Source organism: Chlamydotis macqueenii, chromosome 3 (assembly GCF_036417535.1).
Source record: "Chlamydotis macqueenii isolate bChlMac1 chromosome 3, bChlMac1.mat, whole genome shotgun sequence".
NCBI classification, from domain to species: Eukaryota; Metazoa; Chordata; class Aves; order Otidiformes; family Otididae; genus Chlamydotis; species Chlamydotis macqueenii.
This window is the reverse complement of record NC_141558.1, coordinates 125,777,547-125,798,281: the sequence shown is the minus strand read 5'-3', so window position 1 is coordinate 125,798,281 and position 20,735 is coordinate 125,777,547. Positions and strand designations below refer to the sequence as shown.

The 20,735-nt window shown below is 49.1% G+C and overlaps 1 protein-coding gene across 2 annotated transcripts in view; it reads left to right on the top strand.

Moving 5' to 3' along the window:
• SPTBN1 (spectrin beta, non-erythrocytic 1) overlaps positions 1 to 20,735 on the top strand; it is an 80,408-nt gene that overhangs the window by 15,604 nt on the left and 44,069 nt on the right. For both annotated transcript variants that reach the window (XM_086744169.1, XM_086744170.1), the window contains exon 2: positions 17,245 to 17,396. In XM_086744169.1, the coding sequence (XP_086600295.1) occupies positions 17,245 to 17,396 (152 nt within the window). The remainder of the gene's footprint in view (positions 1 to 17,244; positions 17,397 to 20,735) is intronic.

The following is a 20,735-nucleotide window of genomic DNA, read 5'->3' as shown; positions in this document are numbered from 1 at the left end:
CAGATTTTATCGTTTTCAGGGTCACTGCTTCAGGAATCCATTATCTGTGTGTTTACATCACATTCAGAGGGGAAAGCAGACCGCAGCGCAGCATTGAAAGCACAGAAAGTGAGTTTTCCCTTCAGTGGAATGCACTGTGTTGACTTCTAAAAAAAAAAAAAAGAATAAAAGAATTGCTATACCCTCCCTAAATGTACCGCAATTTCCTCTAACAAAAGAGATAAAATGAAGCGAATTCTCCTGCAGTTGTGAGGAGGGGCTTTGCAGCAGACCCTCCCATAGCTGTTTAGTTGCAGAGGAGATAGACTGGTTTGAAAAATAGTGCTGGTCTTGGTCAGGGCGGAGCTGAGCTACGGGAAATGTTGTAAACCCTGCACTAGATACTCCACGAAATGCTAAAGAACCGTACAAGATATTGTGTACTGCGAAGGGAGTGGCTGACACCGATGAGATCTTCCCTTGGATTAATGGCTCTTCGAAGAATGTCTAAAATTATTAATTTGTAGTGGTAAAATGTTGAGGTGATTCTTGTCCTCTCGCTAGAAGGTGCAAACAGTGGGTGTTCTGTGGCACTGGGCGCTGCTCAGAGCATCCACGCTTGAACCCAGCAAGCGTGAGCTGCGGATAAGTAATATTTTTAAATCACAAATTCATCACCAGCTTCTCCTTTTTCGCTGTGGAGATGTACAAACAAGTAAGAGCAAATGGGTTTGAAACATTCTTCAGTCCCTGGTAAAAAGTACCGTTGAAGCTCTCTCTCCTGGCTATTTATTTTTGTATTTTCCTCCTTTTTAACTGTTTCACCCCTCTTGCCTCTGGTATGATGGCCTTCTAGGGCTGCACCAGTATGGGCACCGTACAGGGGTACTGGTAGCCTCTACCCATGGTCTTCCCATTTGCCCCTCATTTTTCACGCTTCCTGGAGTTTTCATGTGAATCCGCAGCAAGTTCAGCTCATGAGTGATCACCGGGGCACTCCTGCCTTCCACCTCTGAAGTGCCTTGAAGTGATGATTGTAAGGAAACTCTGTTGTTCCCCTTGATGATGGTTGTGGAGCCTTTAAAGCAGATTTTCCAGCCCCGTCCCACTGGAGTGTGAAGCCTGTGCAAGTTATGGGGCTCCGTGTGTGCCTGGGAAGGGTCCCCGTGCAGGAGATCCCAGCTCCCACCTGCCTTGGTGGGCCGGGGTGAAGCAGGGTGCGGCAGCAGAGGAGTGTAGGCAGGCCTTGTGTCCAAAGAAACCCTGAAGCCTTGTGCGTGACCATTGAGAAATCTAGCGTACTCATCCTTGCGCGCATGTCAGCGCAGGTGTGGGGAGAAAAATGCTTTAGCAGGTCCGGTTTCCTTCATGAAGTTTCCGTAACTACTTCTTATGGTTAGTTCACCCCGTCTTGGAATGGTAAGTGGGAGATAGTATCAGGGGTTGCTATCTGGCTAAACCTAGGTGTGGAATTCTGGTTCTCATGGCCGGTTGTTCGGTCGAAAGGGATCGTGTTGCAGGGCTGGAGTCGCTCTGCAAGTGAAAACAGGAGCCCAGCACTTGTTTGTGGAAAAGCTTGTGTGGGGTATGTCAGTAGAGAAAACTTGTCCTGCTCGGTTGAGGAGTTAAATGAAGAGCAAACCGGAGAAGTTCTAATTCTAACCCAAGGCCGTCACCTCTGCTGTGTGAACACGGGCCTGGAGAAGCAGCCGTCCTCACTGCTCGCGGGCTCTTCCCACCTGGGACACAGGGCAGCGGGGCGTTTATTAACGCTGGTGGCTTGGTGACTTTGTCGGCTCCCGCAGTGTAACTGGGGAGCTGGCTCTCAGCTCCAGGGCTGCGCACCGGGAAACAAAACGCAATTTTATGAGTGTCTCGGGTGTCTGGGGCAAAACCCTTGCTGCGCCCAGGAGCCTCTGAAGGTATGCGGCTGCCCTTTGAGAAGGCAGTTTCAGCAGCTGCCTTCCTTCTTGCGAGATTTACCTGTTCAGGGATTCCAGTCTGGCGAGCAGTGACCTGCATAGCCACAGGCGGTGATTAGTGAGCCAGGGCCATCCTACTTTGTCTGCCAAATTGGTCACTGGCATTTCTTGTCATGGTAATTTCCCTTGGAGGTGAGGTGGGGGAAGGCTGAATTGCATTCCAGGTGAAATGTGCCTGCTTTACATGGATTTTCCCCCCCCCCCCCCCCCACCTTCTCAGATCCACTGGAGTTGCAAATATATTCATATTCCTGTGGCAAATTTGGCTTGATTTGCTGTCTGCAGCCGTTCCAACGCCTGCACGTGTCACAGCGTAATTCAGTCGTCTGGTTTTGGTGAACACGAGCACAAGCTGAATGGTTGGAAGCCCTGTCAGATCTGCAGAGAGCATTTAAGGGATCTCAAACGAAGTGTTTTGAATGTGCGTTTCTGTGACAGCATGGCCCTTATTCTTCCCAATGCAAAGATTCCTGCAAATGTGTCTGAATGCTAGGCTCGGTTTTAGGGCATTTGAGCCATCTAAAACAAAGATGGTAGCTGAATGTTGGAGAACGTCTTCTAGAAATATTTCAAATGTGCAGCTTGTAAAAAAGAAAAAAAAAAAAGGATCTTTCCGCCTAATTGATTGTGTAACGTGGGGATTTAACTTGTAGGAAATGACTGGGTATGTGTGGTAACTAACGTGTCCAGGTTCTTCACTAAAATGGACATTTGCTGCACATCACTTGCTAGGACTTTACTGCTAGATAAGCTCTTACCGTGGCTCAACATTAAACAAGAACTAAGACGTTTCTCACTGTTAGAGAAATAAACCAGGTTTTTATAAGCCTGTAGCTACTGAAGACAACATTTTGTCCCAGATTCCTTCGTTCTCTTTCAAAAAACCTCTGAAATTCCTTTTGTCTTCAAAATTTCCGGAAAATTACCTCTCTGGCTATGGTTTGGGTGCTTGTGAAGGTACGGAAGGTGAGTTAAAAGAGCTTGGGGTGAGGTATTTCTGCTAATACGGTCAGTGTTGATACCGTTGAAAAAGTAAATGTTCAAATTGGATTTGGCTCCTGACTGAAATAGCTGTGAAAATTCACAACTCGGAGCCGTTGCCTCGGGATTTTTGTAGTCTGTTCTCTTTGGTTTCTGTTTAGATTGTGTTTGCAGTATTTGTTTTTTAACTGTGTGTATAAGAAACTTCATTTTGAAACAAGCAGAAATCTCTAGGCTCTGGAGCACAGTTTTGTTTAAAAAAGGGCAATTCTGGCGCAGTTCTTGTGGCTTTGAAATGGTGAAGTAAACCAGGCTTGTGAGCAGATATTCTCACGTGGGATGGTGAGGTATTTTGGATACCCTGCGGCGGTTGGTTGCCGCAGTTAGAACAGTGTAATGATTTGTGTGGTGTCCGTAACTGGTGTAAATCCCCGTAGCTCTGCGGATCTGGAAATGCAGCGTGTGCGCTAGCGCAGGAACCGGCCCTTTTGGAGTACGGGCTCCATTTCCAAATATTTTTCCTATCCAAGAGCCCTATTCAAGTTGATTGCGGGCTTTGTCATTAACTTCTGTGGTAAGTGGGGCAATAAAAAAGATAACGGCCAGAGATGAACGTGGTGGTAAAAGCCAGTACAATGGTAGGCTTTCATTCCTGAGCTTTTTCTCAAATCTGGTTTGTGATTTCCTCCTCCTTCTTCGTTTGTTTGGTCTTTGTTTTCTGTTGGGTGCGTGCTTTGACTATGAAAGTGGATGAAATGCTACCTAAGGTAAGGAGGAATGGTGAAGAAAATCCCCGTCACTGGCGAAATCCCCGTTTTCTCTTCCCAGTACTAAACGGCTCTTCTGTGATATCCCGGCACAGGATGTGGGGTTTGGTAGGTGCACTCCTTCTCCTCGGTGTCTGAATTTCATGTAAGAATTCAGTGAAAGAGTATTTGGTTACTAACAGCTCTGGAGAGCTTTTTGTTCCTGTTTGAGTTGAGTTGAGGAGTATTAAGTATCAGCTGTGAGGGGCAGGGTATGACAATGACATATTTTGTCCTTATTTGAAAATGAATTCTCTTCATTGAGTAGAAAGGTTTGGGAAAACTGTTAAGCCAAATATTGGGGATTAGTCTCAGTTAACTTTAAAAGCTGTGGGGAAGGAGATAGAATAAAATAAATAAGGCAGTTTAGAATCTACTTTGCTCTTCCCATAAGAAGTCAAATCTGGGATTTCATTTGGCAATTTCTATCTGGGGCTGGGAGGTAACGGTCCTTTTCCCCGTGTCGTCGTCCAAGTGACACGACGTAATGACTCCAAAGATGAAGATTTTTTAATAGGTATTAGGCAAACAGCTCCCCTCTCAACTTAGATTCAGTCCTTTCAGAGTGAAGGATCGTTTCTGGAGAGAGTAGGAAACTCGTGGATTGCGCTGCATTCCAGCCGTTCCGAAACGCGGTACAACAGGACCGAGGTGGCGGCCTGGCACGCAGAAACAGAGGGTAACGTGTGATGGGAGCAGGGGTCTCTGGGGAGCAGGGCCTTACTCTTAACTCAGCTTTGAGGACGTAACGTCATCCGCACACTGAACATGGCACCCCAAGTAATTCCGGCCCCACTGCCCTCCCTGATAGCCTGGATGTAATTAAGCAGGGCATGGGAGCCTAAAATTGCTTGCTGCTCCTAAAACCACGTATAGCTGAAGCCTTGTGTTTCTTTCCGAGGAGAAAAGAGGAGAGGAATGGTGACCACTCATGCTTGTGACTTTTGATGTGGAGTCTAAGGTCAGGGTGGCCGGGAGAGCCCGCGTTAACACAAAAGGCCTTGTACCCTTGCTGCTGGAACGAGGGTATCCCGGGCTGAGAGCCTCCTTTGTTGAAAGGGAACTACTGTAGCCAAACTAATATTACCCAGTCTCGTAGCCGTGCTGAATGCCCCACTGTTTCGCGTAGAAAGAAGCTTAAAGAAAAAGACATTCAGTTTGGAGGGGAACAGTCCAGTTCAGCAGACACGCAGGCGGTCGCTGTGGCATAGCCGAGGGGCCGCGTTCGTGGCTCTTCAAAGGTCTTGTGAAAGATCTGGCATTGCCGAGCGGCCTGTTCACCAAGTAACTGGAAATGCTGGTAATTCCATCTTCAGTCAAGTTTGGTTTGCTCAAAAAAAGTGTGAGCAGGAACTCCGGAAGGCACAGGCCCGCTTGCACCTGACAGGGTCGGTTTTCTGACCGGCATCGCACAGGAATCGTGGTTGGTGTCCCGTGCAGAGCCTGCACACGTCTTGCCTTGGATACTGTCCAAATGGCCAGGCTTATATTTCTGGGGATTGTTTTGGTTTGGGGGTTGGTTTCTGTGCATTTTCTTGTCTGATTTGCTTCTCTCAGAACTGAGTTTTCAGGTGGAATAGCCAGAGAATTATGTTCCAAAGAGAGAGTGCAGAAAGCGTGGTGGCAAGGTACAGGAATGATGTGTTACCACAGCACTCTAACCACAAGCAAGGGTGACCTTATGCCTGCAGAGGTTAAACAAAACAATGCCTTGTTACACAGAGATTTAAGAGTTTATCTGAATAAAATAAAGGCTGGCTGCCCAGATTTTCCTTGGGAAAGATCCCTATGGTTTAGTCAAGATACCTACATTTCACTCGATGGCTCGGTAAATTCTTCACACTATCAGCCAGCGTGCAGAGCCCACCCCTCGGACAGTCTAAACCAACCCGCTCGTTAAAGGCCGTGAGACTGCCCGCCGGTACGGTGCTGCGGGGCTCGCTCGTGGGGTTTTTGTCTCCCAAATTCAGGTTTTGCTCAGATAATGACTCCTCTTTGGTTTCAGCTTCTCTGCACTGATACCATATGTTGAGTTAGAATTGGAGAATCACAGGATGGTTTGGGTTGGAAGGGACCTTCAAAGCCCACCCAGTCCAACCCCCCTGCCGGGAGCAGGGACATCTCCAACCGGATCAGGTTGCTCAGAGCCCCGGCCAACCTGGCCTGGAATGTTTCCAGGGATGGGGCCTCCACCACCTCTCTGGGCAACCTGGGACAGTGCTCCACCACCCTCAGCATAAAAAAATGTCTTCCTTATATCCAGTCTGAATCTGCTTCCTTCTGTTTTGAAGCCATGACTCCCCGTCCTGTCACATCGGGCCCTGCTGAACAGTCTCTCCCCGTCTTTCCTGGAGCCCCCTTTAGGTACTGGGAGGCCGCTCTCAGGTCTCCCTGGAGCCTCCTCTTCTCCAGGCTGAACAGCCCCAGATCTCTCAGCCTGGCCTCACAGGAGAGGTGCTCCAGCCCTCTTATCATCATCATGGCCTCCTCTGGACTCACTCCAATAGGTCTGCGTCCTTCTGATGTTGGGGGCTCTGGAGCTGGATGCAGTGCCACAAGTGGGGTCTCACCAGAGCGGAGCGGAGGGGCAGGATCCCCTCCCTCTACCTGCTGGCCACGCTTCTCTTGATGCAGCCCAGGATGCGGTTGGCCTTCTGGGCTGCAAGCGCCCATTGCTTGCTCATGTTGAGCTTCTCATCCACCAGCACCCGCAGGTCCTTCTCCTCAGGGCTGCTCTCCATCCATTCCCCGCCCAGCCTGTATTTGTGCCTGGGATTGCCACGACCCAGGTGCAGGACCTTGCCCTTGGCCTGGCTGAACTTCATGAGGTTGGCACGGGCCCACCTCTCCAGCCTGACCAGGTCCCTCTGGATGGCATCCCTCCCTTCCAGCGTGTTGACGGCACCACGCAGCTTGGTGTCACCGGTGAACTTGCTGAGTTCAGTCTTCCGCTTCCAAAAAACTCAAAAGTCCAGTTCTTTGTGTTCGTTTTGTCCTGGCAGTGTTTCCAGTTTTTGAAAACATAATCTGGTTATGATTTGGTTCCAGGAAAAAGGGAAAGTGAAAACATGGCTGTCTCATCTGGAGTCAACTAACTGTCGTTTGCTTTGGGCAGTAATTAGTTCTGCATCTAGTTTAGGATCTTTCCATGGTTATTTCCAGGGAAACTCGATTGACCCTAGTAGTGCAATGGCCACTTTTTTGAGGGTGTGTTCCTCTTTTCAGCTCTTCCAGGTTGTCTGGTGAGATAGTGAAAGAGACTGCTCTGACATTGCAGATGTGACTGCGCTTTGATTGCAGTTTGGCGTGAGTAATAGCTGTTATGGAACGGCAATTAAGTAAGGCTCTGAGTAAATAGGGGAGGCAGCTGGAAACATCAGAAGGTGGTTGTGTTCTGAACTCCTGACCTTTCTGTTGTTCTCCTGCATGGGGAGTTCAATAATTTGGGTTAACCTTACATTTAAATGCTCAATATCTCCAGTTGTTTGAATAAAAGTAATTTCCTGGGACAGGGGTGTCTGCACCCACAGCGCTTCTTCAACTGGATGATGTCTGATTGGATCGAGGCTCTGATCTCCAGCCCAGAGGAGAAGGAAGGGCCATCAGGAGCCATTTCAGCTATGGCTGTGGAACTGTGTTTGCTTTCTTAGAGGTGAATTGCACCCCATTCCCTCACTGTGTCTTCACAAGCTTTTGTTCCCTCCATGGGGCGTGAGTTGCGTTTGATCCGCGTGGCCTCACCTGGTCACAGGGAGGTGTGTTTCGCTTCCAGCACAAGGAAGTAGTTTCAGAAAATCGGTAATGCCCGCAGACAATTTCCTGCCTTTTCCCTAGGCGATGGCCTGGCCACTGTCGCTTGTACAGGTACACTGATAATCCAGCAGCTGCGGATGGCAGATCGTGTGCTGGTTGCATCTGGACATGGTTGTTTGTAGCCGTTGCCCAAGTCCTTACGGAAGGAGTTCAGAGAGAGATGTGGAAGTTGTGGCACATTTCACCCATAAATCAGCTGCTGCTCACATACTGCTGAATCCTTCTCTCTTTCTCCCCCCTCAAATAAATACAGAATCACGGAATCATAGAACGGGTTGGAAGGGACCTTCAAAGCCCACTCAGTCCAACCCCTCTGCCAGGAGCAGGGACATCTCCAACCGGATCAGGTTGCTCAGAGCCCCGGCCAACCTGACCCGGAATGTTTCCGGGGATGAGGCTTCCACCACCTCTCTGGGCAGCCTGTTAGTATGTTAATAGTGATGTCTGATAGGATATATTATAAAATCCCCATGATGTAAATCCTTGTTTACTGGAACATTTGCTCCTAACAAGCGCGTTGCCCTGATTTTTTGCCAGCCCGTTGGTGCTAACGGTGCTCTGTGCCACTTCAAAGATGCTCGTGTATCCTCTGCGCCTGGGGCCAGCCGTGTTCCAGCCAGTTCCTCGCTGTTTTTTTTTTTTTTCCTAAACAAAAGCAGCTGCAAGTTGTCCTGGAGAACAGACCACACTTGAGAACACCTAATATGTCAAACCTTTCCGCCGAACGTCGGTAAACGACCTTCGGGTTGGTATCAAACAGACCAGCAGGAAAATTTTCAGGTGAGGAATTAGAGTGTGTGCGCAGCTTGTTTGGACCTCAGGAGTCCCAAGAAAGCAGGAAAGCAGGTATGGCGTGGAAAGAAAGGTTAAATTATTTTTTAAATTAATACATGAATTTCTTAAAGAAGAACTTCAATATACGGAGTGATGGACTGGATGCATGTGTTAAGGTTTCCGTTGTGGTTCAGTTTGCTGGAGCATTTCTTAAGGAAGCGAGCAGGCAAAGGCGGCACTTCTGCCGGTCGTGAAAGGCGACGACTGCAGGACCTCAGCCGGCGCTCTGCGTGATGGGTTTGCAGATTAGAGCCAGAGGAGATTAGGGGTTTTTCCTCTAATGCTTCTTATTAGCAGTTTGGTTCAGATCTCATTAAAATTCATTCATTTTTAAAACTCCCTTCTTGGGTATAATTGCACGTTATAAATACCATGGTTCCTTCAGGTATACAAGTAATTTTTATTGTAATCTGTGATATTTTTATTGCTGTTTTTCGTGCAGCGTTCCCCTTTGGGGTTTAGCTTAGCTCTCGGGCTTGCTGAGCCGTGGCCTGGCTTACCTGTGGCCTTACTGCTTTTATTCAGCAACCTGTCAGTACAGCGTGGCGCGTCTGGCTCTGCAATATATTCGCCTAACAATAGTGAATTATTGCGTGGCCATGGAAACGGGGTGAACGAAACACCTTGTTCAGCAAGGCTGTGGAATCAGCTGGTGTTAATCCCCAGTCAGCACGGTGGTTGTTTAAATACGTTTTCTTCCACTTACAGTATTTCTGTGATAACGAAAATTGTAATTTAGCAGCAATTAATTATAATGTTAACGTCTCTTAGCACAGAGATTTAATATTTTGAAAGGGTTGAATGCATTCATCATAGGTTTATTTATTTTCTGTTCAGCTTTTCTGTCATTAAAGCGAAATTAGATTTAAACATGAAACCGGCAAAGGTTTGGCGTTTCTTTCATCTATCCTTTCTGATTGCAATGAGTTTTTAAAGAAGCGTGGTGAAAACATACCACAGCTTCCACTTTTCTCTCTATGGAATGTCTCAAATTGTGCCTCAGATGGAAGAAGAGATCCCACAGCTCTCTGAAATCCCTCGGTGGGATTCCGTAGGAATACTAGCCGTTCGGTCTTCTGGCCTGTTCTTGTTTATGCTTGCTACAGCTCATGGAATCACAGGGTACTTTAGGTTGGAAGGGGAGTTCATTTGGTCCAGCACACCTCCTCCAAGTAGGGCCAACTTCAGTGTTAGATCAGGTTGCGTAGGCATTTGTGCTGTTGAGATCTGAATATCCTTAGGGATGGGGATCCCACAGCCTGTGGAGGATCCAGTGTCTGAACATCCTCATGGTGACCACTTTCTTCTTGATATCCCACCAGAATTCCCCCGTTGTCCGCAGCGCCTGGCTTTGCTCTGTGAACGATGGGTTTCGGCGTCCGTTCTGCTGTCTTCGCGGTGAACACCAAGTCTGACGCCCATCCCTTACTGACTCATCTCTGCCTAGCAGTCACAAATCCGTATTTCCAAATACCTCGATAAGGAGGATCCCAGTCTGGTCACATAGTTGGATTGTGGAAATCGCAGATTGCTCTAGTCTGGGGTGAGAACTGTTGGGGAGGAGAGGGAGGAGTGCTGAAAGGAAAAGAGAACAAGAAAACTCGTTAAAAAAAACACAACCCACGCTTCCTCCTTCCTAGCCTTGCTTTTCCTGCTACAGACAGGTGGGAATCCACTGTAAAACCTTTCATTCTGCTGAGTTTGCTGAACGTGGGAAGAAGAAAGATGGACCTTATGTGCTGAAGTACCTGGCTCGTTCTCTGCCTGCGCCAGGCCTTGCTCTCACCCCTGCCAACGCTGCTCATCAGACGGTGGTTGGGGCAAGTGTGGAAAATAACAGCGCTGTCCCCCCAGAACCCCTGGCACTTCCCTGCATTATCCCTGTAGTGTTTTGTAAAGGAAACCGCAAAGACCCCGCAGGGTTGTGTGTGCTTGAAATAGTGCAGTGACCTCAGGTTGTCATTGTTCTTCTGTGGGAATTTCACGGTGTCCTGGGACGGGCCGGTGCGTTTTCCATCCTCTCTTTCATGAAGCGATGTCCCTTAGCAAAGGGAAAAAATGGCAGCAAGTGTGAACCCCCGACATCAAGTCAACCACGAGGCGTTTGTGTCCTTTTATGCTGGCGACACTGAGGTATTTTCATGCTGGTTTGTAAACTCCGTACCGCGTGCTCGTTGGGCCGTGAAGTTATTCCTTTATTCAACTCTACTTTTGCTTTTTTGCTGTGAAGGTGGTTTTGAACCATCTTTCTCCCAGTACGGTTTGGGGTCAGGCCTTCGTCCTCTTGAACATTTTCCTTGTAGTGGTCTCCGATAGTGTGAGTGGTCACGTTTAACCCAGGGCGGATGGTGGTGTCTGAAGCTGCAGATGGGCGTAGGCGTTTCCAGGAGCGGCGCCTAGAAGTGTTAAACCAGTTTAATCATCCACACCAAGGTTACATTTCTGTACCTGCTTTGCATTTCACACAGGGGAGCAAGCAGTCAGCTGGTGTCCTAGAGTACCAGAAAAAAAAAGCTAAATGGTTAATGTTTATGGAACGGGCTGTGTGACTGGGTGTTTTCCACTGCAGGGAGCTGCTCGTGGTGTGGGGAATATTGACACCATTTTGCCTTCCAGTTTTCCTGGAGTTAAACAAGCGGTTCACATAGCTTGCGGCAACGCAGGGAGAGCTGAGCGCATGTTCTCTCTAAATCTGCTTAAATATGTCGTCTTCATCTTCTGAATTAAAAAATAAAACAGAAATAGGCCAAGTTCTTCCACCAGTTTAATCCGTTAAACCCAGATGATTTTTGTTTTTCATTTGTCTGCTGTGGGAGACTTTACAGAACATTTTTGCGGATCGACGTAATCATTCTTCCACATGAATCCGAAGCTGCCTTTTGGGAGGTTTATTTTTGGTATTGCTGACACCAAAATGCCATAAACTCTGTGTAAAAATAAAGACAATGAGGAGACCAGCCCTTCCCCGCCCTGTGACGCTTGACTGGCTACCGGACATTGTTCTGTGCATCGTTGGATTGTGTGAGCGAGGTTTAGCAACATCCAGGAGAGAAAGCAGAACTGTTTTTTCCACATGTTGCATTATGGAGCTTTCCCTTTTTTTCTTTCCAGAGCATTTTCAGCGGTGAGAGTAGTCACATGCTGTAGTGTTTGGTAGAGAAGGGTAGATGTTCAACAGGGTTTAGAAGCTGGCTGGTGCTTCCTAGTGAAGAGAATGGATGGCTTGAACACACCCCTGACTTCTGAGCGACAGTTTCTGCGTAGCAGAGTCAGGAGAGCAGCGAGGATTTCGTTCCTGATGAAAATCACCGGCTAAACACAGCGCAAAGTCATCTTGTTGCTTCGTTGTCTTTCACATTTGTGTGCAAGTTCTTCTTGGAGTAAAAATCCTTATTGAGGCTGTTAGGAGAAACTAATTGTACTTCCTTTCTGCTACAGACACCTAATAGCCCTCCTCCTGACTAGGTGATCCTTCCTCCTTCCATCATTTTCTTCCCTGTCAATCAATTCCTTGTATTTTAATTTAGACTCTGCGCGTGCTTGTGCGTTGTTCTCTCTGGGCTGCTTATTGCCGCACACACCGAGACAGCGTGTGAGGACCGCGTGGAAAGGCCATCGTCTCGTGAGTGTTTATCCGAGCAGATGTTTCTCTCCTCAGCTGACCCGGTACAGATACAGAGAGGTGCTTTTTTTCCCCCCGGGTTATATTTAGTGTTGCATCGGTTGACTGTCTAGTCCCTCAGCCTCCCTCCCCGGCATGGACCGCAGGCCAGGGCTGCTGGTGGTCCCCAGCCTTCCTCTGAGCACCTCAGTTTGGACAAGAAATTTAAGGATGAGGAGCCACCAGCGTTCTTCTTTTCTCAAGATGCTACTGGGATGTGACCGACGGAGCTCTTACGTGGTCCTCTCAGATCTGAGGGCTCTGCGTACCGGCCGCGGGGCCAGGGTACGGTGGAGGTATTTTGTACAAGCCTGCCTGAAACAGCAGAGGTTAGACCTGCGTTGGAATCATTTCATGTTCGGTGTCGGTCCTCTGTTACTGCAACAAACGGTGAAGATTATCGCAGAGCGTGCACTCATGTTGGTTCCTGATAAAATCTTGTTTGGTCACCACATTCTGCTCCCAGCAGCTGATCTGCTGTTCTCTCAGGCTTCTTTCTCAATTGGAAAAGTTCCTGCACGGCTGGAATTTGTGAAACTGTGACTATTACTGGCTGTGTAACTCCATATCCTTGTGTCTATACGAAAACACAGAGCAATGTCCCCCGTCCTGAAAAACTACAGTAACGGGAAGGTTGTCCTGTGAAGGCACCTAGACGCTCGGTGCTGCTTTCACCTTCCCTTCCATGCTCTCATTTCTGTTTCCTTCAGCAGCATTTCGGCTCCTTTGAGAGCAGCCCCATCGCTATTTACCTGATCGGGCGCGGCGGCCTTTGCCGTCGCTGAAAGTCACTTTACCTGTGCCGGGCTGGCAGCAGCACACGCCAAACGTATTTGCCGTTCAGTTTGAAACAGATTCAAGGTCAGGTTGTTGAAAATGTGGTTTGACCGGTATGGAAGGGAGGGAGCGGATCGTCTTCAAGCTGTTTTTAGAAAACAGGCAGCCGCAGCACAGGTAACCTTTGCCACAGCAGCAGCGAGCACTGCGGTCACGCAAAAGAACGGGGACCGATAACGTTTTCTGGCATCTGGGAGCGGCAGCGGGGTCACGGGGGCCCACGTTCCTCTCAGCCGGCTCCTGCAGCCCTGCGTTTTCCAGGGCGGTTAGGAAGACAAGTTCTCCATTATTCTGACACAGCCCTGTTGAGTTCCCGCAGCGGAGCTGAGCGTCTGACAGAGGGAGGATGGCGTGTGCAGCTCCCCTCCTGCCGTCCCTCTGCTCTGACACTCAGCTCTTTCAGAAGGTGAACTACATTTTTGTCAGGGTTTTTTTCTCATCAAATTAGCAGAGGAAGGAGTTACTCTCCTCAAGCAGGGAAGAGGCTAGATGCCTGCTCGTGATCCCGTCCAGCCCTGGTTTGTGCGGATTTCAGTGTACGAACCCCAGTTTATTTACTAAACTCCTAAACAAAGTCAGTCCTTGATTTATGGCAATCACAGAGCCGGGTTTGCGAGCCGCTGTATGCTAATCGCATTGTCATGGGGGTTTCCGCATAAAGGAAATTTCCTTCCCCGTGTTGCTTGAAGATAAGTTGGATTCTCTATTATCAGTGCTGCCGTTAGAGCGGCTTCCGTTTTCCTGCTGCGCGTGTTTTGCATGGTGCGCGTTTCTCTTTACCCTTGGGAAACAAATGTTTTCACAAGCTGTAGGACACTTGGAGCCCCACCCATATCCTCTACTTTTAATTAATCTTCAAAATCTAAAACTGTGTTTTTGAAAGCATGAAGGCCATTAGTCAAAACGATCCCATGAGATTCGCAAACAGCGCTTCAGGGCCCGTGGCCGCTGTGAAATCCCTGGTGTCACCGCCCGTGGATGCACCTGGCCCTCAGCGTGGCGGTTTTTACACGGCACCGCCCGGCAAAAGAGTCGTAGTTGTGTGCTTAGCCGAACTGTGGGAGCTGTAAGTACCGCTTTGCTGTGTCTGTGTGTGTTTCTCTGAAACATCCAACCAAAACTCACGGGTTTTAATTCTGTGCCTGCTTTAACCTGAAACCCCGGAGCAGAAAAATACGGTTTATCAGTTTGAAAGGGTTGGTCAAAGTGTTGCAAAAACCTGCTGTCGTTGTGAAACGCCGTGTAGAAATCATCAGGAGAGGTTTTAACACGACCAGCCCCAGTCACACACCTTTCGAAACGGGCTTGTTTCGCTCTCCCACGCCGCAGGAGCGCGTGAGGAGTTAAGCGATGCGGGGGTAAGGGGGCCTCTGCCCTCTCCCCTTCGGTGTTTCTGTGGCGGGGAATGAGAGTGTCGCACTCCGCCTGGGCCAAGTGCGTGATCAAGGGTGGCCTTCCTGGCTGAGCGGGCCCGTTAGGAGCCTGACGGAGCCGCTGTGTCTCCCCGGTGGCCTTTTTCTGGGATAAGTCACCAGTTGTCCCCAAGAGCTGGCAGCGAGCAGGTGGGGGCCTGGCTCTGGCGCGGCGCCGCGGGGTTTTCCCACGGGGCTGGAGGCTGCAGCCGGGGATCTCCCGGCTTTTGGCCGTTCTTGCTGTGAATCAGAGGGAAGGAGGAGAAATGGGAAGAAAACTAGAAGTTTTTTGACTTCTACAGCCATGGAGTTGCTCAGGTTCATGTGAGGAGCCGACAGCAGGCCCGGCACGCGGAGATGGCGCTGAAACCGTCGCAGCCGTGCTCTCAGAGAGATTTTCACACGGCTTGTCTCTAGCGGGGCGAGCAGGGAGGAGGACGGCGCCGCAGCGGATGGGTGGGGATCAGGTGAGAGGAGCGAAGATGAGAGCAGGGTGCGGTGGTGAGGAGGCGGAAAAACCGACCGAGCCTCTCAGCCTCTCGCTGCAAACAGGAAATGGAGGACCTCCGAGAGCGAGACAGAGGAAACGGGAAGGCAGAAGGGGAGAGGCCGCAACTGCGTTTGAACCCGGCTAGAGAAAACATGCGTAACGGCACCGCATGTCAGCTACCGAAGCGCAGAGGGCCTTCAGCTATACGGGGAGAGCTGTAGGCTGTGTTCCCATCCTCTCCCTCACCGATAATTCAGTGTGTTTTCACAACCTGACTTGGCACTTCGCTGTATTTCCCGTGTCATGTCTTTAATCTGTTCAAAATTAGGCTCTGAACCTTCGTCTTCTTTCACTAAAACCGCACGGATGTTCATTTCCCACCCATTCCTTTTATCCTGATCCCAAGTTGGGAAGGTTGTTGGTAACTGTACCTTTTGACCAAAGATTTTTGAATGGATGGCTTCATGATGACATTTGATAGCTTTTTTGTTTCACGTAGTACTTTCTATACCCAGCTCTGTTTTTAGGATCCTGGACGTCGTATATCTCTTCAGAATTAACGTCTCTGAATGTTGTATAGAGACCGCAGTGATTAAATAAACAAACTCATTGAGCTGTTCTGGGGCTTGTTCAAGCTGCTCTCATTTAAAAAAAAAAAACTTCAGCTGAAATCCTGGGTTACTGGAGAAGCAGAGATCTCGGGGGGCAGGGGTCTGGGCAGCCGGAGGGGCAGGCACTGCCACTTTTGAGATACCACGGTTGGCTCCGCTCGCTGCGCTGGAGAGCAAGCAGCAGTTATTGCTGATTTCCTGTTCGCTTCCGATACCTTGGCAATCCTCTGCCTCAAACAGGGCGAGGACAGACGGGTAACGCAGACTGCCGCTTGGTTGAATGCATGTTGCTGGTTTGTCACAAACCCAACCTTTTCCCTCTTCCCAAGCCCCATTTTTTGATTTCCCACCCCGCAGGTAGGTAAAAGCTGTTACAAACAGGGCAGTTTCAGGGCATTAGCCTCGGTCACGTCCTGCCACATGTTGGGTAGCAAGGATAAACTCAGAAATAGATGGGAGGAACTGAAATCGTAGGGTGGGGTTTATGTGATCGGGCAAACGACCACAGAAAAAAAGTGCTGGTTTGCTCGCCCACTCCCTGTCAGATTCCTCCCCCTTACCACCATTCTACTATATGATTTCTTTTCTTACTCTCTTTTTTTTTTCCTCCTTGTTTCCGAGCTTTCCATCCTCTTCAGCCTGTTTCTTTGTCACTGGACCCCTGGGTACTCAGATAAAAACGCTGCGTTGATCTGCGCCGTTGTTAATATTTTCTGTGTTTCAATCAATGTGCTCGGAGTTTTCAGAGCTGGACACGTTTTAGTTTTGGTTTAGGGTTTACCAGTCTTCATGTCCTGTCTCTGAACGTGCCAGCAACTTTAAAGAGAGCGATGGGAGGTTTCAGTGCTCAGCTGCTTGGAAAAGCAGACGCTTTCGTTCGTCTGTCCGATTAGGGGCTTCGGAGTCCAAGTCTGAGCACCTGTGTTTCGACAAATCTTGTCTGCAGCAGTTCCTAGCTCAGCGAAATGACTTCTCGCTAACAATGAAGGGCTTCATCCAAAGCCCTTGGCAGAAGAATTTAACCACAGAGATGTATCGTGTTTTCTTTCTGAGGGCTCTCGGCTTGGCGGATGGCTGTTGAGGAGTTTCTGAATTCACGGGCTGTGGTGAGACTGTCCATTAAGAGCTCGTGTAGCCGGTGGTTTTGGGTATAAACACTTGTGAAAGACTCTAGGAAGGGAAGGTGGAAAGAACCTGTTTTTCTAGGGCTTTAAATAAATGCGTGTCTGCTTCAAACGTGGAGTTATGGAAAAGTTCACCTTGACATTGTGTAAATACAACCGCGAACGTTAAATCTGCAAATAAATATTGTAAAGAGAAGGGAAAAGAGTCAATGGGAACCTTTGATCTCTCCTCTCTTTTGTACTTATCTTAATCCAGAGTGACTTCTGCTATTTCAGGGGATCTGTTGTGGATTTGTGTGTGTATTTGAGAGCAGAAGTTGGCCTGTTCTTCCAGTGCTGGAAGATAAAACTCTTGATCAAGTTGTTGGTCAGTCTGATCAGCCCAAAGGGGTAGCTCTACATTGTAGCTCTACGACAGACCCTTCACAGCTTGAGAAAGCTGCTTGTCTGAGCGGCAAGTCGGTCTGAAATCTGTACTTCAGACTTATTCCATAGGTAGTAACTCAGTAAAATCCCCACTGATGTTAGAAAATGTCATAAAATGGGAAGAAAGATGGATTTCCAGTGAAAAGTCCCAATTTCTTCAGTCATTCTGCCAAGAAAACAAGCCATACCTTTCATTTACGGGATTAGACATGTTTGAACACGGCATTGTCATGTCAGGGAGGTGAGGGGTGACTTACTTTGAGTAACATTGTGTTGTTCTCTCAACAGATGAACGTGAAGCAGTGCAGAAGAAGACTTTCACCAAGTGGGTCAATTCCCACTTGGCACGCGTATCGTGCAGAATCACAGATTTGTACACTGACCTTCGCGATGGAAGGATGCTTATCAAACTTCTGGAAGTTCTTTCAGGAGAAAGACTTGTAAGTGTTTATTAGTATTTGTTGTGGGGATTTTGTTTTGGTTTGGGTGGTTTATTGGTGAATCCTTGGCTCAACTGAAGAACTGAGGGCTCAGCACTGCGAATGTCTTTTTATGTATTAAAGAAAAAAAAAAGGTAGTCTGTTGCCTCAGCTGGATGCAGACACCATTAGAATTTCTTCCTGTGGGTTTCAGCAGGAATCAAAGGAAGTCTCCTGCAAAGGTTCCTTGCTGGTGAGACACTGAGGGCTTCCAGCAGCACACTGCCTGCTCCTGAATCTGACGGGCTGGATGTTCTCCAGGCCCTTAGAGACGGTCCCGGTGACTGTCAATCAGATGTGGTGAGGGACGTTCCCGGGCACCGTGGCCAGCTGGCCGGTTTCTGTGCTAGTAAACACAGCCACCGGATGCAGGTGGCTGTGCGCAGGCTGCCTGCCGGCCCTGGGCCCGGAACATCCCTTCTCCCTTCCCCGGAGCGTGCCGAGGGGTGGTGGAGGACAGCTGGTTGGAGGGGGCCAAGTCCACCCTGGAAGCGTTGTGTTTATTGCTCCCCGTTGCTCAGGACCGCTCTGAGGTGCACTTCATTTTACTGGGATAGGTAAGGCTTGGGTTTTCCTTGGTTAGGGGAATATCTAAAATGAATTTAAATAAACGGGGCAGATTCTTTCTTTGGGTGTGATGAGGGAGTCCCCTTGACAGCGGTACAAGGGAGTGGTGAGTAGGAGAATCCAAGTCCTGAAAAATGCTACTGCATGACAGGAAAACTGGGTGTCAGAAAACAGCTGGGTATCAGTTTTTCCTTCGGTTCCTTAAATGATGGCTTTTCTCTTAACTACCTAATTTAAAGCAATCTTTTCAAAGAAATACGGGTCTTTAGCTAAGACCTAAGGCCACACGAGGTTGTGCCTGTGTAATCGCCTGTCATCAAGCACTCCTATTAATGGAAGCTCTGTGGCTTAAGCCTCTGGGTAATGAGTTGAACATATGGCCCTCAGTGTAGTGTCTGTACGGCAAGGGAAGAGAGGGAGATTCCCAAGTGCTTCCGTGAGGGTAAGGAGCCTCTGAGGTGCGCAGGAGTACCCTGCGGCTGAAAGCATTGTCTGGATGGGGGTAACTGGTCTCAACAAAACGTGTTTCTCTCTGTGCCAAACCGTTCCTTCAGTGAGGTGTTAGATTTGATATGTTCACTGCAGGTGGCAGGTGTCGTTCATATGGGAATAACTGGGACCAACACGCCCCATTATTTGGGGATTTGGACAGCAACCGTGCCATCTCTGTTTAAACCTTCCTGTCCGCCTGCCCAATTTGACTTTCAGCGTCAGAGGGCAGCGATGGAGCTCAGACCAGTGGTGTGGTTCTTCCTGCATGATTCATTTACATTTTTCACCCCAGATTTTGAAAAATGCAAAGAGACCTCAGCAGCTGCTGGGGTAGGGAGGGCGCAGGAGCCACCCGCTGAGACTGCTGGATCTGCTCTTGTGTCCTTGTTTGCGCGCCGCATTGGCACCTGCCCGCGCCACCACCAGCTCTTTCTGCAGCTTCCTTCTCTCCGGACGGAGGACAGCAGTCTCTGTTTGAGCAGTACGTTCCACCACACCTTCCTCTGCAAACAAGGCCGCAGATAACGCAGTGCACTGACCCTTGAGACAGTTACACACCAAAAATATGCCAGGAGGGTCAGCGCATAGCGTCCACTTGCTGACGTTCCGCAGCCTTTTGGAACGTGTTTTAGCTGGTGTTGGTTAGGATCTGACAGCTCCCTGACACCCACGCAGAAATCTAAAGGCAGTGTCTTGTGCAGAAAGCTTAAAAGCGAGACAAGGAACATCAAATGGTAAGGAAGCAATAAAGAAACGCAGAAACTAGCCGAGATAGCTGTTTTCATGTCTTTGCTCAGCTTGATTCCCAATCCTGGTGTTTACTCCAGACCTTACTCCACAAGGTCCTACGTACAGCCCGCTATTTGGAAATAAACTGATAGCGTGCCGTAGTCTCACTGAGCAAAGCGGAGAAGAATCCAGCCGGTATGAGAAGATAGTTGCAATTTTGTTTGCACACACTGTTAACTAGCTTCTCCCAAACAGAAAAATAAAACTGATAATTGTTTTTAGCTTAAAATTAAGCATTTAGCTCCGTTTCTTCCATAGCTATTTAAAGCATTAGTAAATTCCTTCCAGTTCCCGGATGCTCCAAGGCCGGACTCTTTAAGCAGAGTCTCTGTAGTAAGTTCTGTCACATTTGCTGTTGGAAAAGGGAAGATTTTTTATGTAAAACACATTTTCCTGACAATATGCACGTGAAGGCTCTGGGCTTAGGTAAGTACAGGGAACCCTGTGTCCAGCGAGCCTGCTTCCCCCTGGGTAATTTCTGGATCTGGGTTAGTGCAGGGCGGGTGGAAGTCGCATCTCACTGCCTCGTCTTGCGGCCGGGCAGGAGAGCGTGGCCAGCGCAGCCACACCTTCTACAAACCGGACCCGGACGCCTCTTCCTCTTTCTCTTGCGGAACATCAAGTTAAACTGTATGGCCTGTCGGCGCCGAGCGGCAGGAAAATTGAACCTTCTGGCTTCTCGGAGTGCCTGGCATTTTTTTGGCCAAGCGACGCTGTCGTTCTCGTTAATAACCGAATTCCCAAGTGGAGGGCGTGTTGTACAGCGTGGGTGGGAGCTGGCAGTCTCGGGAACTAAATAAAATGTCTGTCGTGGATGGTATTGGCTCTGTCACCTGCTTCTGAGAGCAGAAAAAGAGCTTTTAAACCCGTTTTCTGCTCAGTCCCTTGAGGCAGTCGCTGCTTAGGTCCATGAGAAGGGCCGCGTTGAGGCAGAGGGGATGGAGTCAGCTCTGCCGCTGGGAAATGGCGGCGGTCGCAGCCGTTCCCGTGTTCTGGGAACACCGTCGTAAAAACGAGCGCAGATCTCGGGATCTCGGGTGTGGCAATGGGCAGCAGCCTCGCCTCCGCCTTCCCCTGCAGCCGGGCGCTCCCTCTCTCACCCTGGGAACTGCCTTCCTCCCTATTTTGCAAGATTAAATTAAACCCGTGGTTGAGCTTACCACACTCCTGGGTACCAGCAAAAGGATGGATCCCCCATGGTCCCTGCTGGCAGCGAGGGGTCTGCGGTCGGTTTCGTGCTCCCCCTGTGGCTCTGCACCCTACACTGGTAGCATAGGTGCTACAGGAGCGGTGCTACCCGAAAGCTGAAGTGAAACCAGGGACCTCGGGGCTTTACGTGTCCTGAGGGGCATCTTTCTAGCAAGCGTGGCCTCTTTATGACACCGTTATACAGGCGGCTGTTTCCAGGGACTGGCTGCGGGTGAGACTCTTGCCCTTGCTCGTGGTCTGAGG